Source organism: Ambystoma mexicanum, chromosome 10 (genome assembly GCF_040938575.1).
Source record: "Ambystoma mexicanum isolate Mex_15411 chromosome 10, UKY_AmexF1_1, whole genome shotgun sequence".
NCBI lineage: Eukaryota > Metazoa > Chordata > Amphibia > Caudata > Ambystomatidae > Ambystoma > Ambystoma mexicanum.
The window spans coordinates 17388180-17410664 of NC_090932.1; the positions used below are offsets into that span (position 1 = coordinate 17388180).

Sequence of the window (22485 nt, forward strand, 5' to 3'; positions counted from 1 at the left end):
CCACGATCTGTATTTTACGACGAAAAAAATGAGCTTTTAATCATTGGATCCACCAGCAAACTAAACAAACTCTCCCACATGTACAAATCCATCACCATTGATGGTATTAAAATCAATGTAGCCAAGGAAGTTAAAACCTTAGTCTTCTATTTAGATTCAGCTCTTAACTTCAACAAGCAAGTAAATGCCACAGCGTCAGCAACAAGTTACACTTGTAAACTAATTAATGCATGTAAACCATTTCTGTCCATTGACAGCTGCATCACTATTGCACGGGTGCTAATCCTATCGAAACTAGACTACTGCAACACACTTTACCTAGGCACTAGTAAACACAACACCAATAAACTCCAAACCCTGTAAAACAACGCTCTTAGAACAGCATTAAGCAAAGGACAGCACATATCTGACCAAAGAAGAGCCGCCAAATGGTTGGCCATCAATGACAGAATCAAACTTAAAACCCTGAACATTACACACAACTGTCTAAATAACAAAGCACCTGCCTACCTCACTGAGAAATTCTCTAAGCATGCATCCGAACGCCCCATCAGAAAGGCTCATGCCAATAGTATCAGAATCCCTAACTTCAATCTAAAACGAACTGGAGGCTCAAGCTTCCCAGTACTGGCAGCTCATCTATGGAACTCTATCCCGGATTCCTTAAGAGCCACACCCTCCCTCCAATCCTTCAAAACTAATCTTAAACTCTGGCTACACACCAACGACTGTATAACTCTTGACTGGCAGGTTTCCACTCACCAAGACACTGGTGTATAGATTAACACACCCATGTTAACTCTCCTCTCTGTATACCTCTGCTAATCTTATATGTTGCCGATGACTGTAAATGTCAACCATATATATGTATCCGTAACCTTACCTGTGATGCGCATGTACATACCTCCGCACCTCCTGTTTATTGCTGCTTATGTAAAAACAAACATCACCTCAGTTGTAACTGATACCTCGATTGTAAATGTAAGATATCTTTGTAACTGTAACATAAGACTTCATAAGCCCCCAGTTGCCTAACAGCCCAGTGCACTCTACAAATAAATAAACAATACAATACAACCTTTCTGCCCCAATATCTATCTTGCGCTGCTCTCCTGACTAAGCCCTAACTCCCCGCCAGACCCCCTCCTGGTATTGCTATCACAAGGATTGCGTGGGGGAAGACTGGGCTTGCAATGCAGAGCAGCGGTCTATCAACCATGCAAACGTTGTCTAATGAGAGACTTAATTTGGTATGATATGATGGGTTATTTATAACGCGCTTAAAACCCAGAGGTTTTTTTAGCGCAAACCCCAGGATCGAACCTGTGGTGCTCTGTCTTGCTTCCAAGGCGAGCACGTTGCCCCTGAGCTATCCTCCTGGGGTTGTTTTGCTAGGGTCTCAGCTACCACCATAGATGGTGTCATCTTTGTGCCTTCCCAGTCACGTGCGCACGTTCTGTCCATATACAGAATGCAAAGAGTAGGGTTTTTTAATCAGAAACCTTTGTCCCGTGTTAATATTCACGGTGTGATGATTGCCAGGGCCTAACTATGACAGCTGAACTGTGGAGAGTTCCTTGGCATATGAGAGTGAGAACACACAGCCTGAAAGACTTTGATTTCGATTGTTTGAAAGATCACATGAGCGATACTTCATAAAATCAGTCCTGTCTGTGCTATTTTTAATCTATGGAATCTAGTCTGAACGGCAAGTCCAGATAATTTTAAATCGGACAGTTCATCAATATCTGTTGCAAGCAGTCCGAAATTCAGAGCAGACCTGGACGCTTCTGGGCTAAATCAAGAGTAGGCGCAGAAGAAAGACATTATTGGACTTCGATATTTGTAATTATGTAATTCTAATGTCCCTGAAAGCCTTTTAGAAACGTTTAGGTGTGTCATTTTAAAGAGACATTCGTCATGGATTTTCTGGGTGAAGAATACATATGAAGAGGAGGCAATTACTTTTAAATCTAGTCTCTTTGCAATCATCTTAGCCCTTCCAAGGGTAGATCCTGATCGACTCCATGTTCACCCACTTTCTTTTTGCTCTTTATTTGCAGGAACTCTTTGGATACCGGACCGCCATCTTGAAGAGGATCCTGTGCATCTCGGGGTACACTGTCTCCCTCGGGGCCCTCCTGCTGCTCTTCTACTGGAAGCCAGAGTGGGAGGTCTGGGCGAACTGCATTCCATGCACCTTGGAAGACGCCAACATCATCCTCCTCAGGACCACCGTAAGTCTACTGCTATACTGAGCTTTTTGTGGCAATTCCATTTGAGTTTAGCAAGCACAATCCTGGGAGTTGATGGGGCGATGTGCAAGTCATTCTACACAACAAAGGCATCAAAAGCCAGTTATTGGCTTTTGTGAGATGCCAGCAGTGAGCAGCATCATTGTTCACCTGTTCCCGGTGTCACAGCCAATCATAGGAAAATGGCACCTTGCTTGTGTCTGAAAATATTCCCATGGAAGCCGTTGAGAGAAGCACAAGCTGGCTGCAGTTTACCGCCCCCCCCCTGCTGTGTTTATTTCAATTTTAGCTAATATGGTGGTGCTTTAGCGTAACCATATGATCAATACATGACATGCAGTATATAGACAGAAGATGTCATTTGAGGAGAATGACATATACCCCAGTGCTCTGGCCGCGTCCCCACTCTCCACATACTCTTATTATACAGGCACTGGCAGCCCACGTCACATTTGCCTACCCCAGTGCTCTGGCCGTGTCCCCAATCTCCACATACTCTTACTACACAGGCATTGGCATCCTATGCCACATCTGCCTACCCCAGTGCTCTGGCCGCGTCCCCACTCTCCACATACTCTTACTATACAGGCACTGGCAGCCCAAGTCACATCTGCCAACCCCAGTGCTCTGGCCGCGTCCCCACTCCACATACTCTTACTGTACAGGCACTGGCATCCTATGCCACATCTGCCAACCCCAGTGCGCTGGCCGTTTCCTCACTCTCCACATACTCTTACTATACAGGCACTGGCAGCCCAAGTCACATCTGCCTACCCCAGTGCTCTGGCCGTGTCCCCACTCTCCACATACTCTTACTATACAGGCACTGGCATCCTATGCCACATCTGCCTACCCCAGTGCTCTGGCCGTGTCCCCACTCTCCACATACTCTTACTATACAGGCACTGGCATCCTATGCCACATCTGCCTACCCCAGTGCTCTGGCCGCGTCCCCACTCTCCACATACTCTTACTATACAGGCACTGGCATCCTATGCCACATCTGCCTACCCCAGTGCTCTGGCCGCGTCCCCACTCTCCACATAATCTTACTATACAGGCACTGGCATCTATGCCACATCTGCCTACCCCAGTGCTCTGGCCGTGTCCCCACTCTCCACATACTCTTACTATACAGGCACTGGCATCCTATGCCACATCTGCCTACCCCAGTGCTCTGGCCGCGTCCCCACTCTCCACATACTCTTACTATACAGGCACTGGCATCCTATGCCACATCTGCCTACCGCAGTGCTCTGGCCATGTCCCCACTCTCCACATACTCTTACTACACAGGCACTGGCAGCCCAAGTCACATCTGCCTACCCCAGTGCCCTGGCCCTTTCCCCACTCTCCACATACTCTTACTATACAGGCACTGGCATCCTATGCCACATCTGCCTACCCCAGTGCTCTGGCCGTGTCCCCACTCTCCACATACTCTTACTATACAGGCACTGGCATCCTATGCCACATCTGCCTACCCCAGTGCTCTGGCCGCGTCCCCACTCCCCACATACTCTTACTATACAGGCATTGGCATCCTATGCCATATCTGCCAACCCCAGTGCTCTGGCCGCGTCCCCACTCTCCACATACTCTTACTATACAGGCACTGGCAGCCTATGCCACATCTGCCTACCCCAGTGCTCTGGCCGTGCCCCCACTCCCCCCACTCTCCACATACTCTTACTACACAGGCACTGCCAGCCCATGCCACATCTGCCTACCCCAGTGCTCTGGCCGCGTCCCCACTCCCCACATACTCTTACTATACAGGCATTGGCATCCTATGCCACATCTGCCTACCCCAGTGCTCTGGCCGTGTCCCCACTTTCCACATACTCTTACTACACAGGCACTGGCATCCTATGCCACATCTGCCTACCCCAGTGCTCTGGCCGTGTCCCCACTCTCCACATACTCTTACTACACAGGCACTGGCAGCCCAAGTCACATTTGCCTACCCCAGTGCTCTGGCCATGTCCCCACTCTCCACATACTCTTACTATACAGGCACTGGCATCCTATGCCACATCTGCCAACCCCAGTGCTCTGGCCGCGTCCCCACTCTCCACATACTCTTACTATACAGGCACTGGCATCCTATGCCACATCTGCCTACCCCAGTGCTCTGGCGTGTCCCCACTCTCCACATACTCTTACTATACAGGCACTGGCATCCTATGCCACATCTCCCTACCCCAGTGCTCTGGCGTGTCCCCACTCTCCACATACTCTTACTATACAGGCACTGGCATCCTATGCCACATCTGCCTACCCCAGTGCTCTGGCCGTGTCCCCACTCTCCACATACTCTTACTATACAGGCACTGGCATCCTATGCCACATCTGCCTACCCCAGTGCTCTGGCCGTGTCCCCACTCTCCACATACTCTTACTACACAGGCACTGGCAGCCCAAGTCACATTTGCCTACCCCAGTGCTCTGGCCACGTCCCCATTCTTCACATATTCTTAGGCACTGCCAGCCCATGTCACATTTGCCAACCCCAGTACTTTGGCCATGTCCCCACTCCACATACTCATACTGTACAGGCACTGGCATCCTATGCCACATCTGCCAACCCCAGTGCTCTGGCCGTGTCCCCACTCTCCACATACTCCTACTATACAGGCACTGGCAGCCTATGCCACATCTGCCTACCCCAGTGCTCTGGCCGTGTCCCCACTCTCCACATACTCTCACTATAGAGGCACTGGCATCCTATGCCACATCTGCCAACCCCAGTGCTCTGGCCGTGTCCCCACTCTCCACATACTCTTACTATACAGGCACTGGCATCCTATGCCACATCTGCCTACCCCAGTGCTCTGGCCGCGTCCCCACTCCCCACATACTCTTACTATACAGGCATTGGCATCCTATGCCACATCTGCCAACCCCAGTGCTCTGGCCGCGTCCCCACTCCCCACATACTCTTACTATACAGGCACTGGCAGCCTATGCCACATCTGCCTACCCCAGTGCTCTGGCCGTGTCCCCACTCTCCACATACTCTTACTATACAGGCACTGCCAGCCCATGCCACATCTGCCTACCCCAGTGCTCTGGCCGTGTCCCCACTCTCCACATACTCTTACTATACAGGCACTGCCAGCCCATGCCACATCTGCCTACCCCAGTGCTCTGGCCGCGTCCCCACTCCCCACATACTCTTACTATACAGGCATTGGCATCCTATGCCACATCTGCCTACCCCAGTGCTCTGGCCGTGTCCACACTTTCCACATACTCTTACTACACAGGCACTGGCATCCTATGCCACATCTGCCTACCCCAGTGCTCTGGCCATGTCCCCACTCTTCACATATTCTTAGGCACTGCCAGCCCATGTCACATTTGCCAACCCCAGTACTTTGGCCATGTCCCCACTCCACATACTCATACTGTACAGGCACTGGAATCCTATGCCACATCTGCCAACCCCAGTGCTCTGGCCGTGTCCCCACTCTCCACATACTCCTACTATACAGGCACTGGCAGCCTATGCCACATCTGCCTACCCCAGTGCTCTGGCCGTGTCCCCACTCTCCACATACTCTTACTATAGAGGCACTGGCATCCTATGCCACATCTGCCTACCCCAGTGCTCTGGCCGTGTCCCCACTCTCCACATACTCTTACTACACAGGCACTGGCAGCCCAAGTCACATTTGCCTACCCCAGTGCTCTGGCCGTGTCCCCACTCTCCACATACTCTTACTACACAGGCACTGGCAGCCCAAGTCACATTTGCCTACCCCAGTGCTCTGGCCGTGTCCCCACTCTCCACATACTCTTACTACACAGGCACTGGCAGCCCAAGTCACATTTGCCTACCCCATTGCTCTGGCCGCGTCCCCACTCTCCACATACTCTTACTATACAGGCACTGGCATCCTATGCCACATCTGCCTACCCCAGTGTTCTGGCCGTGTCCCCACTCTCCACATACTCTTACAATACAGGCACTGGCATCCTATGCCACATCTGCCTACCCCAGTGCTCTGGCCGTGTCCCCACTCTCCACATACTCGTACTACACAGGCACTGGCAGCCCAAGTCACATTTGCCTACCCCAGTGCTCTGGCCGTGTCCCCACTCTCCACATACTCTTACTACACAGGCACTGGCAGCCCAAGTCACATTTGCCTACCCCAGTGCTCTGGCCGTGTCCCCAATCTCCACATACTCTTACTATACAGGCATTGGCAGCCCATGCCACATTTGCCTACCCCAGTGCTCTGGCCGTGTCCCCAATCTCCACATACTCTTACTATACAGGCATTGGCATTCTATGCCACATCAGCCTACCCCAGTGCTCTGGCCGCGTCCCCACTCTCCACATACTCTTACTATACAGGCACTGGCATCCTATGCCACATCTGCCTACCCCAGTGCTCTGGCCGTGTCCCCACTCTCCACATACTCTTACTACACAGGCACTGGCAGCCCAAGTCACATTTGCCTACCCCAGTGCTATGGACGTGTCCCCACTCTCCACATACTCTTACTACACAGGCACTGGCAGCCCAAGTCACATTTGCCTACCCAATTGCTCTGGCCGCGTCCCCATTCTTCACATATTCTTAGGCACTGCCAGCCCATGTCACATTTGCCAACCCCAGTACTTTGGCCATGTCCCCACTCCACATACTCATACTGTACAGGCACTGGCATCCTATGCCACATCTGCCAACCCCAGTGCTCTGGCCGTGTCCCCACTCTCCACATACTCTTACTATACAGGCACTGGCATCCTATGCCACATCTGCCTACCCCAGTGCTCTGGCCGTGTCCCCACTCTCCACATACTCTTACTACACAGGCACTGGCAGCCCAAGTCACATCTGCCTACCCCAGTGCTCTGGCCGTTTCCCCACTCTCCACATACTCTTACTATACAGGCACTGGCATCCTATGCCACATCTGCCTACCCCAGTGCTCTGGCCGTGTCCCCACTCTCCACATACTCTTACTACACAGGCACTGGCAGCCCAAGTCACATCTGCCTACCCCAGTGCTCTGGCCGTTTCCCCACTCTCCACATACTCTTACTATACAGGCACTGGCATCCTATGCCACATCTGCCTACCCCAGTGCTCTGGCCGTGTCCCCACTATCCACATACTCTTACTACACAGGCACTGGCATCCTATGCCACATCTGCCTACCCCAGTGCTCTGGCCGTGTCCCCACTCTCCACATACTCTTACTACACAGGCACTGGCAGCCCAAGTCACATCTGCCTACCCCAGTGCTCTGGCCGCGTCCCCACTCCCCACATACTCTTACTATACAGGCATTGGCATCCTATGCCACATCTGCCTACCCCAGTGCTCTGGCCGTGTCCCCACTATCCACATACTCTTACTACACAGGCACTGGCATCCTATGCCACATCTGCCTACCCCAGTGCTCTGGCCGTGTCCCCACTCTCCACATACTCTTACTACACAGGCACTGGCAGCCCAAGTCACATTTGCCTACCCCAGTGCTCTGGCCGTGTCCCCACTCTCCACATACTCTTACTACACAGGCACTGGCAGCCCAAGTCACATTTGCCTACCCCAGTGCTCTGGCTGTGCCCCCACTCCCCCCACTCTCCACATACTCTTACTACACAGGCACTGCCAGCCCATGCCACATCTGCCTACCCCAGTGCTCTGGCCGCGTCCCCACTCCCCACATACTCTTACTATACAGGCATTGGCATCCTATGCCACATCTGCCTACCCCAGTGCTCTGGCCGTGTCCCCACTATCCACATACTCTTACTACACAGGCACTGGCATCCTATGCCACATCTGCCTACCCCAGTGCTCTGGCCGTGTCCCCACTCTCCACATACTCTTACTACACAGGCACTGGCAGCCCAAGTCACATTTGCCTACCCCAGTGCTCTGGCCGTGTCCCCACTCTCCACATACTCTTACTACACAGGCACTGGCAGCCCAAGTCACATTTGCCTACCCCAGTGCTCTGGCCGTGTCCTCACTCTCCACATACTCTTACTATACAGGCACTGGCATCCTATGCCACATCTGCCTACCCCAGTGCTCTGGCCGTGTCCCCACTCTCCACATACTCTTACTACACAGGCACTGGCAGCCCAAGTCACATTTGCCTACCCCAGTGCTCTGGCCGTGTCCTCACTCTCCACATACTCTTACTATACAGGCACTGGCAGCCCAAGTCACATTTGCCTACCTCAGTGCTCTGGCCGTGTCCCCACTCTCCACATACTCTTACTACACAGGCACTGGCAGCCCAAGTCACATTTGCCTACCTCAGTGCTCTGGCCGTGTCCCCACTCTCCACATACTCTTACTACACAGGCACTGGCAGCCCAAGTCACATTTGCCTACCCCAGTGCTCTGGCCGTGTCCCCACTCTCCACATACTCTTACTACACAGGCACTGGCAGCCCAAGTCACATTTGCCTACCCCAGTGCTCTGGCCGCGTCCCCACTCTCCACATACTCTTACTACACAGGCACTGGCAGCCCAAGTCACATTTGCATACCCCAGTGCTCTGGCCGCGTCCCCACTCTCCACATACCCTTACTACACAGGCACTGGCAGCCCAAGTCACATTTGCCTACCCCAGTGCTCTGGCCGTGTCCCCACTCTCCACATACTCTTACTACACAGGCACTGGCAGCCCAAGCCACATTTGCCTACCCCAGTGCTCTGGCCGTGTCCCCACTCTCCACATACTCTTACTACACAGGCACTGGCAGCCCAAGTCACATTTGCCTACCCCAGTGCTCTGGCCGTGTCCTCACTCTCCACATACTCTTACTATACAGGCACTGGCATCCTATGCCACATCTGCCTACCCCAGTGCTCTGGCCGTGTCCCCACTCTCCACATACTCTTACTACACAGGCACTGGCAGCCCAAGTCACATTTGCCTACCCCAGTGCTCTGGCCGTGTCCCCACTCTCCACATACTCTTACTATACAGGCACTGGCATCCTATGCCACATCTGCCTACCCCAGTGCTCTGGCCGTGTCCCCACTCCCCACATACTCTTACTATACAGGCACTGGCATCCTATGCCACATCTGCCGCGTCCCCACTCTCCACATACTCTTACTATACAGGCACTGGCAGCCCAAGTCACATTTGCCTACCCCAGTGCTCTGGCCGCGTCCCCACTCTCCACATACTCTTACTATACAGGCACTGGCATCCTATGCCACATCTGCCTACCCCAGTGCTCTGGCCGTGTCCCCACTCTCCACATACTCTTACTACACAGGCACTGGCAGCCCAAGTCACATTTGCCTACCCCAGTGCTCTGGCCGTGTCCCCACTCTCCACATACTCTTACTACACAGGCACTGGCAGCCCAAGTCACATTTGCCTACCCCAGTGCTCTGGCCGTGTCCTCACTCTCCACATACTCTTACTATACAGGCACTGGCATCCTATGCCACATCTGCCTACCCCAGTGCTCTGGCCGTGTCCCCACTCTCCACATACTCTTACTACACAGGCACTGGCAGCCCAAGTCACATTTGCCTACCCCAGTGCTCTGGCCGTGTCCTCACTCTCCACATACTCTTACTATACAGGCACTGGCAGCCCAAGTCACATTTGCCTACCTCAGTGCTCTGGCCGTGTCCCCACTCTCCACATACTCTTACTACACAGGCACTGGCAGCCCAAGTCACATTTGCCTACCTCAGTGCTCTGGCCGTGTCCCCACTCTCCACATACTCTTACTACACAGGCACTGGCAGCCCAAGTCACATTTGCCTACCCCAGTGCTCTGGCCGTGTCCCCACTCTCCACATACTCTTACTACACAGGCACTGGCAGCCCAAGTCACATTTGCCTACCCCAGTGCTCTGGCCGCGTCCCCACTCTCGACATACTCTTACTACACAGGCACTGGCAGCCCAAGTCACATTTGCCTACCCCAGTGCTCTGGCCGCGTCCCCACTCTCCACATACTCTTACTACACAGGCACTGGCAGCCCAAGTCACATTTGCCTACCCCAGTGCTCTGGCCGCGTCCCCACTCTCCACATACTCTTACTACACAGGCACTGGCAGCCCAAGTCACATTTGCCTACCCCAGTGCTCTGGCCGCGTCCCCACTCTCCACATACTCTTACTACACAGGCACTGGCAGCCCAAGTCACATTTGCCTACCCCAGTGCTCTGGCCGCGTCCCCACTCTCCACATACTCTTACTATACAGGCATTGGCAGCCCATGCCACATTTGCCTACCCCAGTGCTCTGGCCGTGTCCCCAATCTCCACATACTCTTACTATACAGGCATTGGCATCCTATGCCACATCTGCCTACCCCAGTGCTCTGGCCGTGTCCCCACTCTCCACATACTCTTACTATACAGGCACTGGCATCCTATGCCACATCTGCCTACCCCAGTGCTCTGGCCGTGTCCCCACTCTCCACATACTCTTACTATACAGGCATTGGCATTCTATGCCACATCTGCCTACCCCAGTGCTCTGGCCGTGTCCCCACTCTCCACATACTCTTACTATACAGGCACTGGCATCCTATGCCACATCTGCCAACCCCAGTGCTCTGGCCGTGCCCCCACTCCCCCCACTCTCCACATACTCTTACTACACAGGCACTGCCAGCCCATGCCACATCTGCCAACCCCAGTGCTCTGGCCGTGTCCCCACTCCCCACATACTCTTACTATACAGGCACTGGCATCCTATGCCACATCTGCCTACCCCAGTGCTCTGGCCGTGTCCCCACTCCCAACATACTCTTACTATACAGGCACTGGCATCCTATGCCACATCTGCCGCGTCCCCACTCTCCACATACTCTTACTATACAGGCACTGGCAGCCCAAGTCACATTTGCCTACCCCAGTGCTCTGGCCGCGTCCCCACTCTCCACATACTCTTACTATACAGGCACTGGCATCCTATGCCACATCTGCCTACCCCAGTGCTCTGGCCGTGTCCCCACTCTCCACATACTCTTACTACACAGGCACTGGCAGCCCAAGTCACATTTGCCTACCCCAGTGCTCTGGCCGTGTCCCCACTCTCCACATACTCTTACTACACAGGCACTGGCAGCCCAAGTCACATTTGCCTACCCCAGTGCTCTGGCCGTGTCCTCACTCTCCACATACTCTTACTATACAGGCGCTGGCATCCTATGCCACATCTGCCTACCCCAGTGCTCTGGCCGTGTCCCCACTCTCCACATACTCTTACTACACAGGCACTGGCAGCCCAAGTCACATTTGCCTACCCCAGTGCTCTGGCCGTGTCCTCACTCTCCACATACTCTTACTACACAGGCACTGGCAGCCCAAGTCACATTTGCCTTCCTCAGTGCTCTGGCCGTGTCCCCACTCTCCACATACTCTTACTACACAGGCACTGGCAGCCCAAGTCACATTTGCCTACCTCAGTGCTCTGGCCGTGTCCCCACTCTCCACATACTCTTACTACACAGGCACTGGCAGGCCAAGTCACATTTGCCTACCCCAGTGCTCTGGCCGCGTCCCCACTCTCCACATACTCTTACTACACAGGCACTGGCAGCCCAAGTCACATTTGCCTACCCCAGTGCTCTGGCCGCGTCCCCACTCTCCACATACTCTTACTACACAGGCACTGGCAGCCCAAGTCACATTTGCCTACCCCAGTGCTCTGGCCGCGTCCCCACTCTCCACATACTCTTACTACACAGGCACTGGCAGCCCAAGTCACATTTGCCTACCCCAGTGCTCTGGCCACGTCCCCACTCTCCACATACTCTTACTACACAGGCACTGGCAGCCCAAGTCACATTTGCCTACCCCAGTGCTCTGGCCGCGTCCCCACTCTCCACATACTCTTACTACACAGGCACTTGCAGCCCAAGTCACATTTGCCTACCCCAGTGCTCTGGCCGCGTCCCCACTCTCCACATACTCTTACTACACAGGCATTGGCAGCCCATGCCACATTTGCCTACCCCAGTGCTCTGGCCGTGTCCCCAATCTCCACATACTCTTACTATACAGGCATTGGCATCCTATGCCACATCTGCCTACCCCAGTGCTCTGGCCGTGTCCCCACTCTCCACATACTCTTACTATACAGGCACTGGCATCCTATGCCACATCTGCCAACCCCAGTGCTCTGGCCGTGCCCCCACTCCCCCCACTCTCCACATACTCTTACTACACAGGCACTGCCAGCCCATGCCACATCTGCCAACCCCAGTGCTCTGGCCGTGTCCCCACTCCCCACATACTCTTACTATACAGGCACTGGCATCCTATGCCACATCTGCCTACCCCAGTGCTCTGGCCGTGTCCCCACTCCCCACATACTCTTCCTATACAGGCACTGGCATCCTATGCCACATCTGCCGCGTCCCCACTCTCCACATACTCTTACTATACAGGCACTGGCATCCTATGCCACATCTGCCTACCCCAGTGCTCTGGCCGCGTCCCCACTCTCCACATACTCTTACTATACAGGCACTGGCATCCTATGCCACATCTGCCTACCCCAGTGCTCTGGCCGTGTCCCCACTCTCCACATACTCTTACTATACAGGCACTGGCATCTATGCCACATCTGCCTACCCCAGTGCTCTGGCGTGCCCCCACTCTCCACATACTCTTACTATACAGGCACTGGCATCTATGCCACATCAGCCTACCCCAGTGCTCTGGCCGCGTCCCCACTCTCCACATACTCTTACTACACAGGCACTGGCAGCCCAAGTCACATTTGCCTACCCCAGTGCTCTGGCCGCGTCCCCACTCTCCACATACTCTTACTACACAGGCACTGGCAGCCCAAGTCACATTTGCCTACCCCAGTGCTCTGGCCGTGTCCCCACTCTCCACATACTCTTACTACACAGGCACTGGCAGCCCAAGTCACATTTGCCTACCCCAGTGCTCTGGCCGCGTCCCCACTCTCCACATACTCTTACTACAAAGGCACTGGCAGCCCAAGTCACATTTGCCTACCCCAGTGCTCTGGCCGCGTCCCCACTCTCCACATACTCTTACTACACAGGCACTGGCAGCCCAAGTCACATTTGCCTACCCCAGTGCTCTGGCCGCGTCCCCACTCTCCACATACTCTTACTACACAGGCACTGGCAGCCCAAGTCACATTTGCCTACCCCAGTGCTCTGGCCGCGTCCCCACTCTCCACATACTCTTACTACACAGGCACTGGCAGCCCATGTCACATTTGCCTACCCCAGTGCTCTGGCCGCGTCCCCACTCTCCACATACTCTTACTATACAGGCATTGGCAGCCCATGCCACATTTGCCTACCCCAGTGCTCTGGCCGTGTCCCCAATCTCCACATACTCTTACTATACAGGCATTGGCATCCTATGCCACATCTGCATACCCCAGTGCTCTGGCCGTGTCCCCACTCTCCACATACTCTTACTATACAGGCACTGGCATCCTATGCCACATCTGCCTACCCCAGTGCTCTGGCCGTGTCCCCACTCACCACATACTCTTCCTATACAGGCACTGGCATCCTATGCCACATCTGCCGCGTCCCCACTCTCCACATACTCTTACTATACAGGCACTGGCATCCTATGCCACATCTGCCTACCCCAGTGCTCTGGCCGCGTCCCCACTCTCCACATACTCTTACTATACAGGCACTGGCATCCTATGCCACATCTGCCTACCCCAGTGCTCTGGCCGTGTCCCCACTCCCCACATACTCTTACTATACAGGCACTGGCATCCTATGCCACATCTGCCTACCCCAGTGCTCTGGCCGTGTCCCCACTCCCCACATACTCTTCCTATACAGGCACTGGCATCCTATGCCACATCTGCCGCGTCCCCACTCTCCACATACTCTTACTATACAGGCACTGGCATCCTATGCCACATCTGCCTACCCCAGTGCTCTGGCCGCGTCCCCACTCTCCACATACTCTTACTATACAGGCACTGGCATCCTATGCCACATCTGCCTACCCCAGTGCTCTGGCCGTGTCCCCACTCTCCACATACTCTTACTATACAGGCACTGGCATCTATGCCACATCTGCCTACCCCAGTGCTCTGGCGTGCCCCCACTCTCCACATACTCTTACTATACAGGCACTGGCATCTATGCCACATCAGCCTACCCCAGTGCTCTGGCCGCGTCCCCACTCTCCACATACTCTTACTACACAGGCACTGGCAGCCCAAGTCACATTTGCCTACCCCAGTGCTCTGGCCGCGTCCCCACTCTCCACATACTCTTACTACACAGGCACTGGCAGCCCAAGTCACATTTGCCTACCCCAGTGCTCTGGCCGTGTCCCCACTCTCCACATACTCTTACTACACAGGCACTGGCAGCCCAAGTCACATTTGCCTACCCCAGTGCTCTGGCCGCGTCCCCACTCTCCACATACTCTTACTACAAAGGCACTGGCAGCCCAAGTCACATTTGCCTACCCCAGTGCTCTGGCCGCGTCCCCACTCTCCACATACTCTTACTACACAGGCACTGGCAGCCCAAGTCACATTTGCCTACCCCAGTGCTCTGGCCGCGTCCCCACTCTCCACATACTCTTACTACACAGGCACTTGCAGCCCATGCCACATTTGCCTACCCCAGTGCTCTGGCCGTGTCCCCAATCTCCACATACTCTTACTATACAGGCATTGGCATCCTATGCCACATCTGCATACCCCAGTGCTCTGGCCGTGTCCCCACTCTCCACATACTCTTACTATACAGGCACTGGCATCCTATGCCACATCTGCCTACCCCAGTGCTCTGGCCGTGTCCCCACTCACCACATACTCTTACTATACAGGCACTGGCATCCTATGCCACATCTGCCAACCCCAGTGCTCTGGCCGTGTCCCCACTCTCCACATACTCTTACTATACAGGCACTGGCATCCTATGCCACATCTGCCAACCCCAGTGCTCTGGCCGTGCCCCCACTCCCCCCACTCTCCACATACTCTTACTGCACAGGCACTGCCAGCCCATGCCACATCTGCCAACCCCAGTGCTCTGGCCGTGTCCCCACTCCCCACATACTCTTACTATACAGGCACTGGCATCCTATGCCACATCTGCCTACCCCAGTGCTCTGGCCGTGTCCCCACTCCCCACATACTCTTACTATACAGGCACTGGCATCCTATGCCACATCTGCCGCGTCCCCACTCTCCACTTACTCTTACTATACAGGCACTGGCATCCTATGCCACATCTGCCTACCCCAGTGCTCTGGCCGCGTCCCCACTCTCCACATACTCTTACTATACAGGCACTGGCATTCTATGCCACATCTGCCTACCCCAGTGCTCTGGCCGTGTCCCCACTCTCCACATACTCTTACTATACAGGCACTGGCATCTATGCCACATCTGCCTACCCCAGTGCTCTGGCGTGCCCCCACTCTCCACATACTCTTACTATACAGGCACTGGCATCTATGCCACATCAGCCTACCCCAGTGCTCTGGCCGCGTCCCCACTCTCCACATACTCTTACTACACAGGCACTGGCAGCCCAAGTCACATTTGCCTACCCCAGTGCTCTGGCCGCGTCCCCACTCTCCACATACTCTTACTACACAGGCACTGGCAGCCCAAGTCACATTTGCCTACCCCAGTGCTCTGGCCGCGTCCCCACTCTCCACATACTCTTACTATACAGGCATTGGCAGCCCATGCCACATTTGCCTACCCCAGTGCTCTGGCCGTGTCCCCAATCTCCACATACTCTTACTATACAGGCATTGGCATCCTATGCCACATCAGCCTACCCCAGTGCTCTGGCCGCGTCCCCACTCTCCACATACTCTTACTACACAGGCACTGGCAGCCCAAGTCACATTTGCCTACCCCAGTGCTCTGGCCGTGTCCCCACTCTCCACATACTCTTACTACACAGGCACTGGCAGCCCAAGTCACATTTGCCTACCTCAGTGCTCTGGCCGCGTCCCCACTCTCCACATACTCTTACTACACAGGCACTGGCAGCCCAAGTCACATTTGCCTACCCCAGTGCTCTGGCCGTGTCCTCACTCTCCACATACTCTTACTATACAGGCATTGGCATCCTATGCCACATCAGCCTACCCCAGTGCTCTGGCCGTGTCCCCACTCTCCACATACTCTTACTATACAGGCACTGGCATCTATGCCACATCAGCCTACCCCAGTGCTCTGGCCGCGTCCCCACTCTCCACATACTCTTACTACACAGGCATTGGCATCCTATGCCACATCAGCCTACCCCAGTGCTCTGGCCGCGTCCCCACTCTCCACATACTCTTACTACACAGGCACTGGCAGCCCAAGTCACATTTGCCTACCCCAGTGCTCTGGCCGTGTCCCCACTCTCCACATACTCTTACTACACAGGCACTGGCAGCCCAAGTCACATTTGCCTACCTCAGTGCTCTGGCCTCGTCCCCACTCTCCACATACTCTTACTACACAGGCACTGGCAGCCCAAGTCACATCTGCCTACCCCAGTGCTCTGGCCGTGTCCCCACTCTCCACATACTCTTACTACACAGGCACTGGCATCCTATGCCACATCTGCCTACCCCAGTGCTCTGGCCGTGTCCCCACTCTCCACATACTCTTACTATACAGGCACTGGCATCCTATGCCACATCTGCCTACCCCAGTGCTCTGGCCGTGTCCCCACTCTCCACATACTCTTACTACACAGGCACTGGCAGCCCAAGTCACATTTGCCTACCCCAGTGCTCTGGCCGTGTCCCCACTCTCCACCTACTCTTACTACACAGGCACTGGCAGCCCAAGTCACATTTGCCTACCTCAGTGCTCTGGCCGCGTCCCCACTCTCCACATACTCTTACTACACAGGCACTGGCAGCCCAAGTCACATTTGCCTACCCCAGTGCTCTGGCCGTGTCCTCACTCTCCACATACTCTTACTATACAGGCATTGGCATCCTATGCCACATCAGCCTACCCCAGTGCTCTGGCCGTGTCCCCACTCTCCACATACTCTTACTATACAGGCATTGGATGCCCATGTCACATTTGTCTTTGGCCCTTTTGTGCTGTCATCCAGATTGTGCAAGTGCACAATTTTGAGGGCAGCTGTGTGGAAGGGGTTAGGATCTCTTATCTCCCTTGTCACATTAAACTGATTTGATTTCAGATAATTGGCTGTGGGAGGGGTACATTGCTCTGAAAATCAATACATCTAACTATTACTGCTTCTCTAATGCTGCAAGGAGAACGCCAAATTAGCAAAGGCGTTTTATTTGTTGCCAATGATGACCTTTATTTCCTCCCTCTTTCATGTTACTATGAAATACATATTCAGTTAGAGGAACATATATCACAACAGATTGTGAGCGATAAGCACAAGTCACGGTAATGACTGATTCTCATGCCACTCACCCGTACGATCATATTCTCACATTCATGAATGCCATGACATTGTGACACTGGCTGATGCAGAAGATGGTAGTGCCTGGACTGTCTGAATACTCTCTGTGGCATACACCAGTGGTAACACACCTATAATTCAGTGCCCCCTCCCACGAGCTGAGAATATATTATAGAAGAGATTTGCCCCACCATAAAGTGCAAATAAAAAAAAGTATTAGCAAACTCATTTTCAATAGTGTACCACAACCTGTCTGCAACATGTGGCTCTCAAGATGTTTTGGACTACGACTCCCACAATCCCTCACCATTGACTATGATGGCTAAGACTGCTAGTTGTTGTCCAATACATCTGCACAGTCAAAGGTTTGCGGCATCTGTTGCTATCTACATTTAATGTGGTTCTAGAGGTGGCGTGTGAAGTGGTAAGGCAAGTGCGTGGCAGTCACAGCAGGCTCCCTTCCTACCATTGTCCATTGATTAGTGCTGCCTGCATTTTCGACATGTTGTTGAGAGCCCCTGAGAGGCAGTCACGGAAAGCCTTGGAGGTCTTGGAGCATGGTAATTAACACTTTCCTGTTCACACAGCATCAATTGAGTACACCCGTTCAAGACCGAGTGTGTTAGTCTCTGAAGTGGACCGGGACAGGAGTAAGTTATGAAACAGCAGGAGGCAGTTGTAAATATAAGTATATTTAATGGATAGTATATATAATAATACAAATAGGTTACAAGGAAGGAAAGAGGAGGGAGACTGCTTGTAGCAACGAGAGCTGGACAGTTATGGTTCAATTGCAGTCCTCTCTTCTAGAACTCTATTGAGACCTGAGTTCTTAGTGTTCTGATTCTGCATACCATGATGTGATCAGGCATGTCCCACAGAGATCAGGCAGCTTCTATCAGAATGGTAATATACTACAGTCTCTGATACTTTGCTACTTGATTGATTTACTCTGTGCTGTGTTGTCTGGCTGGTACGATACCACCAACACGGAATTATAATGTCTGTAAAAATAAACATACTGTTCTCCCTGTAAGCTGGGTGCGTAGGAGAACCGGTTCAGTCAGCAAGGAGCTGGTTCAAACAACAATACAGCTGCCCTCAAAATCACACATGACTTTAATGCGCAGGGCAAGGGGGCGGGAAACCAAAGGAATACGGAGCTCGAGCTGGCCAAAGTGAACTCTATGACACAGGAATCTATTGAGTTTGAGAATAATAGCTCATTATTGAATGCATCTCACACAAAGAAGTTTACGGGGTATGCCGGGTAGGTGAAGCGCTCGGGCTGTAAAGGGTATGCCATAGCTAAGATGCTCAAGAGAAACACTACATTAGGTGCAGTGAGAAAGCTGCTGCGCCTCAAAGGAGCTAGTAGGTACCTCTAACCTACTCATAGAAGACAAAGAAAAACAAGAACAAAACTCTTCTCTGGGTGCGCTGTCTTTCCAGAGATTACTTTGTGAGACTTGAATATTATAAACCTGATATAGGATGGGGATGTTTATCACAATGTAATTTACACATAGAAAATATTGAAGCTATAACATCTGGTGGTACATATTACTCCCTTAGGGTTGGTTCGGAACTCACACAGGAACAGACAGTTTGGGGAATTAACCCCTTAAAAGAGGTCCAACCCCAAGGGAGTAATATGTACTGCCACTGCGAATTAATTTTCAATAAGAACAGCAGCAAATATCTATGGCAAGCATTCTATAATAAGGGAAAACTCTCAGAGACTTAATACAAACTCGGTGCCAGAATGGGAACGTTATTTTCTGAAATTCAAAGCTTGTTCCCGCTCGAAGACTATTGCCCAGTCAAAGGAAATCGAAGTATGTGGAGGGGACTTTTTTTGCCGGTATCCGACTAGTTTCCAGAGAGGCCGATCATGCACTCTTATTCGGCAAGCTGGGTATCAGTCCTCCCCTCTCCATTCTTTTTAGCAATTTATTTATTTATTTTGCGCTGTGGCATTTGATACCATTGACCGCGTAAAATTGTGGACAAAGTTGATTGTGGCCTTTCCTGGCCACTTGTTGCGTGCATGTTATTTGTTGTATGAAAATACAACAGCACAGGTGATGTTGGATGTTTCGGGGGCATTGTCAGCTCCTATTGACATAGAAAGGGGTGTGAAGCAGGGTAATGTCCTTGCCCCTGTTCTGTTCAACCTCTTCTTGGCAGACGTTGGTAATTTTCTTAGAGATGCTCGTAATTTTGCTCCCAAATTAGGCAGGGAAAGCAGCCCTTATTTGGCTCATGCAATGATTTGGCCATTTCCGATTCTACTTTCCTTGGTATTAGCAGGGGTGCTTCTGCATTAGAGGCCTATGCAAAGGCAAAGGACCTTCATATCAACTTTGAAAAAAAGAAAGTTATGAGATTGTGAGTGGTTAGGGGAAGAATCCAAGATGTACTCGCACCAGGTGGCAATATGGACACTGTCCGATGTTATCGATTCCTTGGCTACGAGTTGACCAACGAAAAAAAGGAACAGGGTCTGTTTAAACAACGACATTCCAGAGCAGTTCTCCTAATGCTTTCATTAAAACATTGTGTAACTAATAAAGCAGGCTATAACTAAGCCGGTGTAGTAAAGATATATTAGGAAAAGCTGGTATTGAGCATTAGATAGACGCTGGAATGTTCTTTTACCGACTGTTGGTTGGGCTGATTGTTTAGAGGCATATATTTGGTGGAATATCTTGGGGTTATCTAAATCTACTCCCAAACAATCGATTCGTATTGAACTCGGCATATCTGCACTGAGTGCCATAATTAGTATTTTAGAGGCAATCTCTATTTAAAAATCAGATGTGCAGAGGTGAATTCTATTCTTACATCCCTTCAAGATGAAATGTCGAATGGTGGGTCCCCCATATTACAAGAGTTTGAACAAATGAATGCGAGGTGATTCAATTTGATCACATGGACTCTGGTTTAGGGCGAGAATGAGCCAGTTTAAGAAACGAGCGCAGTTATGGCATTGGCCCAATAATCATGACTGCGTGGGTCGTCCATCCTTTAAGTGACTTTGTTGGCATCTGTTTCAAGTATCAATGCCCTGAGAAATACTTTTCACATTTTCCTTGCCCTAAACTTCCAAGGATGTTCACGAAGGCTAATCAAACATCTGGTGTAGGACATCACAGCTGCTTGGGTAGGAATTTGTAAGGATGAGCAGATCTGCCACCTTTCTGTAAAGATCTTGGTGTAACGGAGACACATAGACATGTGACATGTTATCCGCCTGCAGAGTCATGTATGCGTACTATATAAGATATTATCCACATTGTGTAGAAGGCTTTCTCCACATTCAGTATCACTTATTTTGGCCGAATGGTATCTCTGGATGCAGTATGTCAAGGGCAATTGCTCTTTCACATGTGTGGTTACCTTTCGAGAATGAATTGGCTGTAGTAAATTTGGCAGCGTTGGTTCATCTTTTTTATGGTTTGAATGACTATGAAGTGAATATTTTGGGTGTTTTATTATTATTATTATTTTTTTTTAACGTTGTCCAGTACCTGATGAATTGATGAGTTTTTAATGCTCCTAGGAATTTGTTATATTGTGATTGTCTGTTTGGTTTTATTGTTTTTTGAAAAGTTTAAACGAACTGCGTCACAAATAAAACAAATAAAGAGATGTGTTGTAATAGCGCATATCCAATATATCCTACATGGACCAAATAAAGAGAATAAGCCAAAATGTTAGAAGTCCTTTTGAAGTTCACAAAGAGATAAAAAGCCTAACTTCCTATATTCATAAATGGCCTGTCTTTGTCTAGAGAAGTCATTATAAAACATGCCATTGTTTGCAATTCCCTTCAATCCAATGGGTGTTGTGTGTCGGCGTGAGAATTTCTTATCAAGGTGGTTAATTACCCCGACAGTGAAGCCTGCACTGGGCGGAGCACTGAGCAGAGGAATGTCTGGATTGGTGAATGTTAGGGAGAATTCTCATAAATAGCTGATTTCCCTTACCTAAAGAGTCCCCCAGCAGCTTTGCTGGATTTCTAGGATTTATTTTTTTCACCTGGTAAGAGTGTGAGCCTTTTCTCCACTCTTGCATGTGTTTTGCTGTGTGTATTTTTACTGTTTGTGTGATCTTTGGCACTGGAGCCTCACCTACTCCATGTGCACCACTTTCTGTGTATGTTACACAGCACCTTCAGTGCAGTGACACAGGGTTGTCTTTGAGACTTCCCACTGACTCCATTTTTCTGGGGCTGACTCCTGTCCCCCAGAAACATGTAAAGTTGCCATTAACTTTATATAGTCACTTTAAACCACAGACCCAGTACACACCATCTAACATGGAGTGTTGGAAAGGGTTAACTCTTATCCCTTTTTGTCTGTGCCTCTGTTAGGCAGAATCCTGTGCAGTGCCCTTAGGGACCGCTACACACAATTAAGACTACAGGTGGCAATACAAGTTTTACCTTTGGTACAAGCCTGTACTACTATGTTAAAGTGGTAGCAGTTGCTGAGCAGCCAGGCTTATCTCAAGAGTATATGAGCAATAGCAGAGATTACACAAAGGGACCACAATTACTGTGACTCAAGCAAACACTGACTCAAGGTTTCAGATAAAAAATATAAGTACATTTATTTTTAAACCATTCGTTGTAAACACTTCTATTAATTCAAAACCACATGTAAAATATACTACAACCAACCAATTCCCTTTGGTACACTCTAACTCAAGGTAAGTACCCTATGTCTTAATGGACCGGTGTTGCGAAACAAAAGACGTTACCGGGAATACACTTGCGATCACTTTTTGACAGTAATGACAGTTCGGTCTTACTAAAGAAACGCATATC

The 22485-nt window shown here is 51.5% G+C and overlaps 1 protein-coding gene across 2 annotated transcripts in view; it reads left to right on the forward strand.

Moving 5' to 3' along the window:
• LOC138491106 (probable cation-transporting ATPase 13A4) overlaps nt 1–22485 on the forward strand; it is a 1999067-nt gene that overhangs the window by 176446 nt on the left and 1800136 nt on the right. For both annotated transcript variants that reach the window (XM_069617426.1, XM_069617427.1), the window contains exon 2: nt 2064–2237. In XM_069617426.1, the coding sequence (XP_069473527.1) occupies nt 2064–2237 (174 nt within the window). The remainder of the gene's footprint in view (nt 1–2063; nt 2238–22485) is intronic.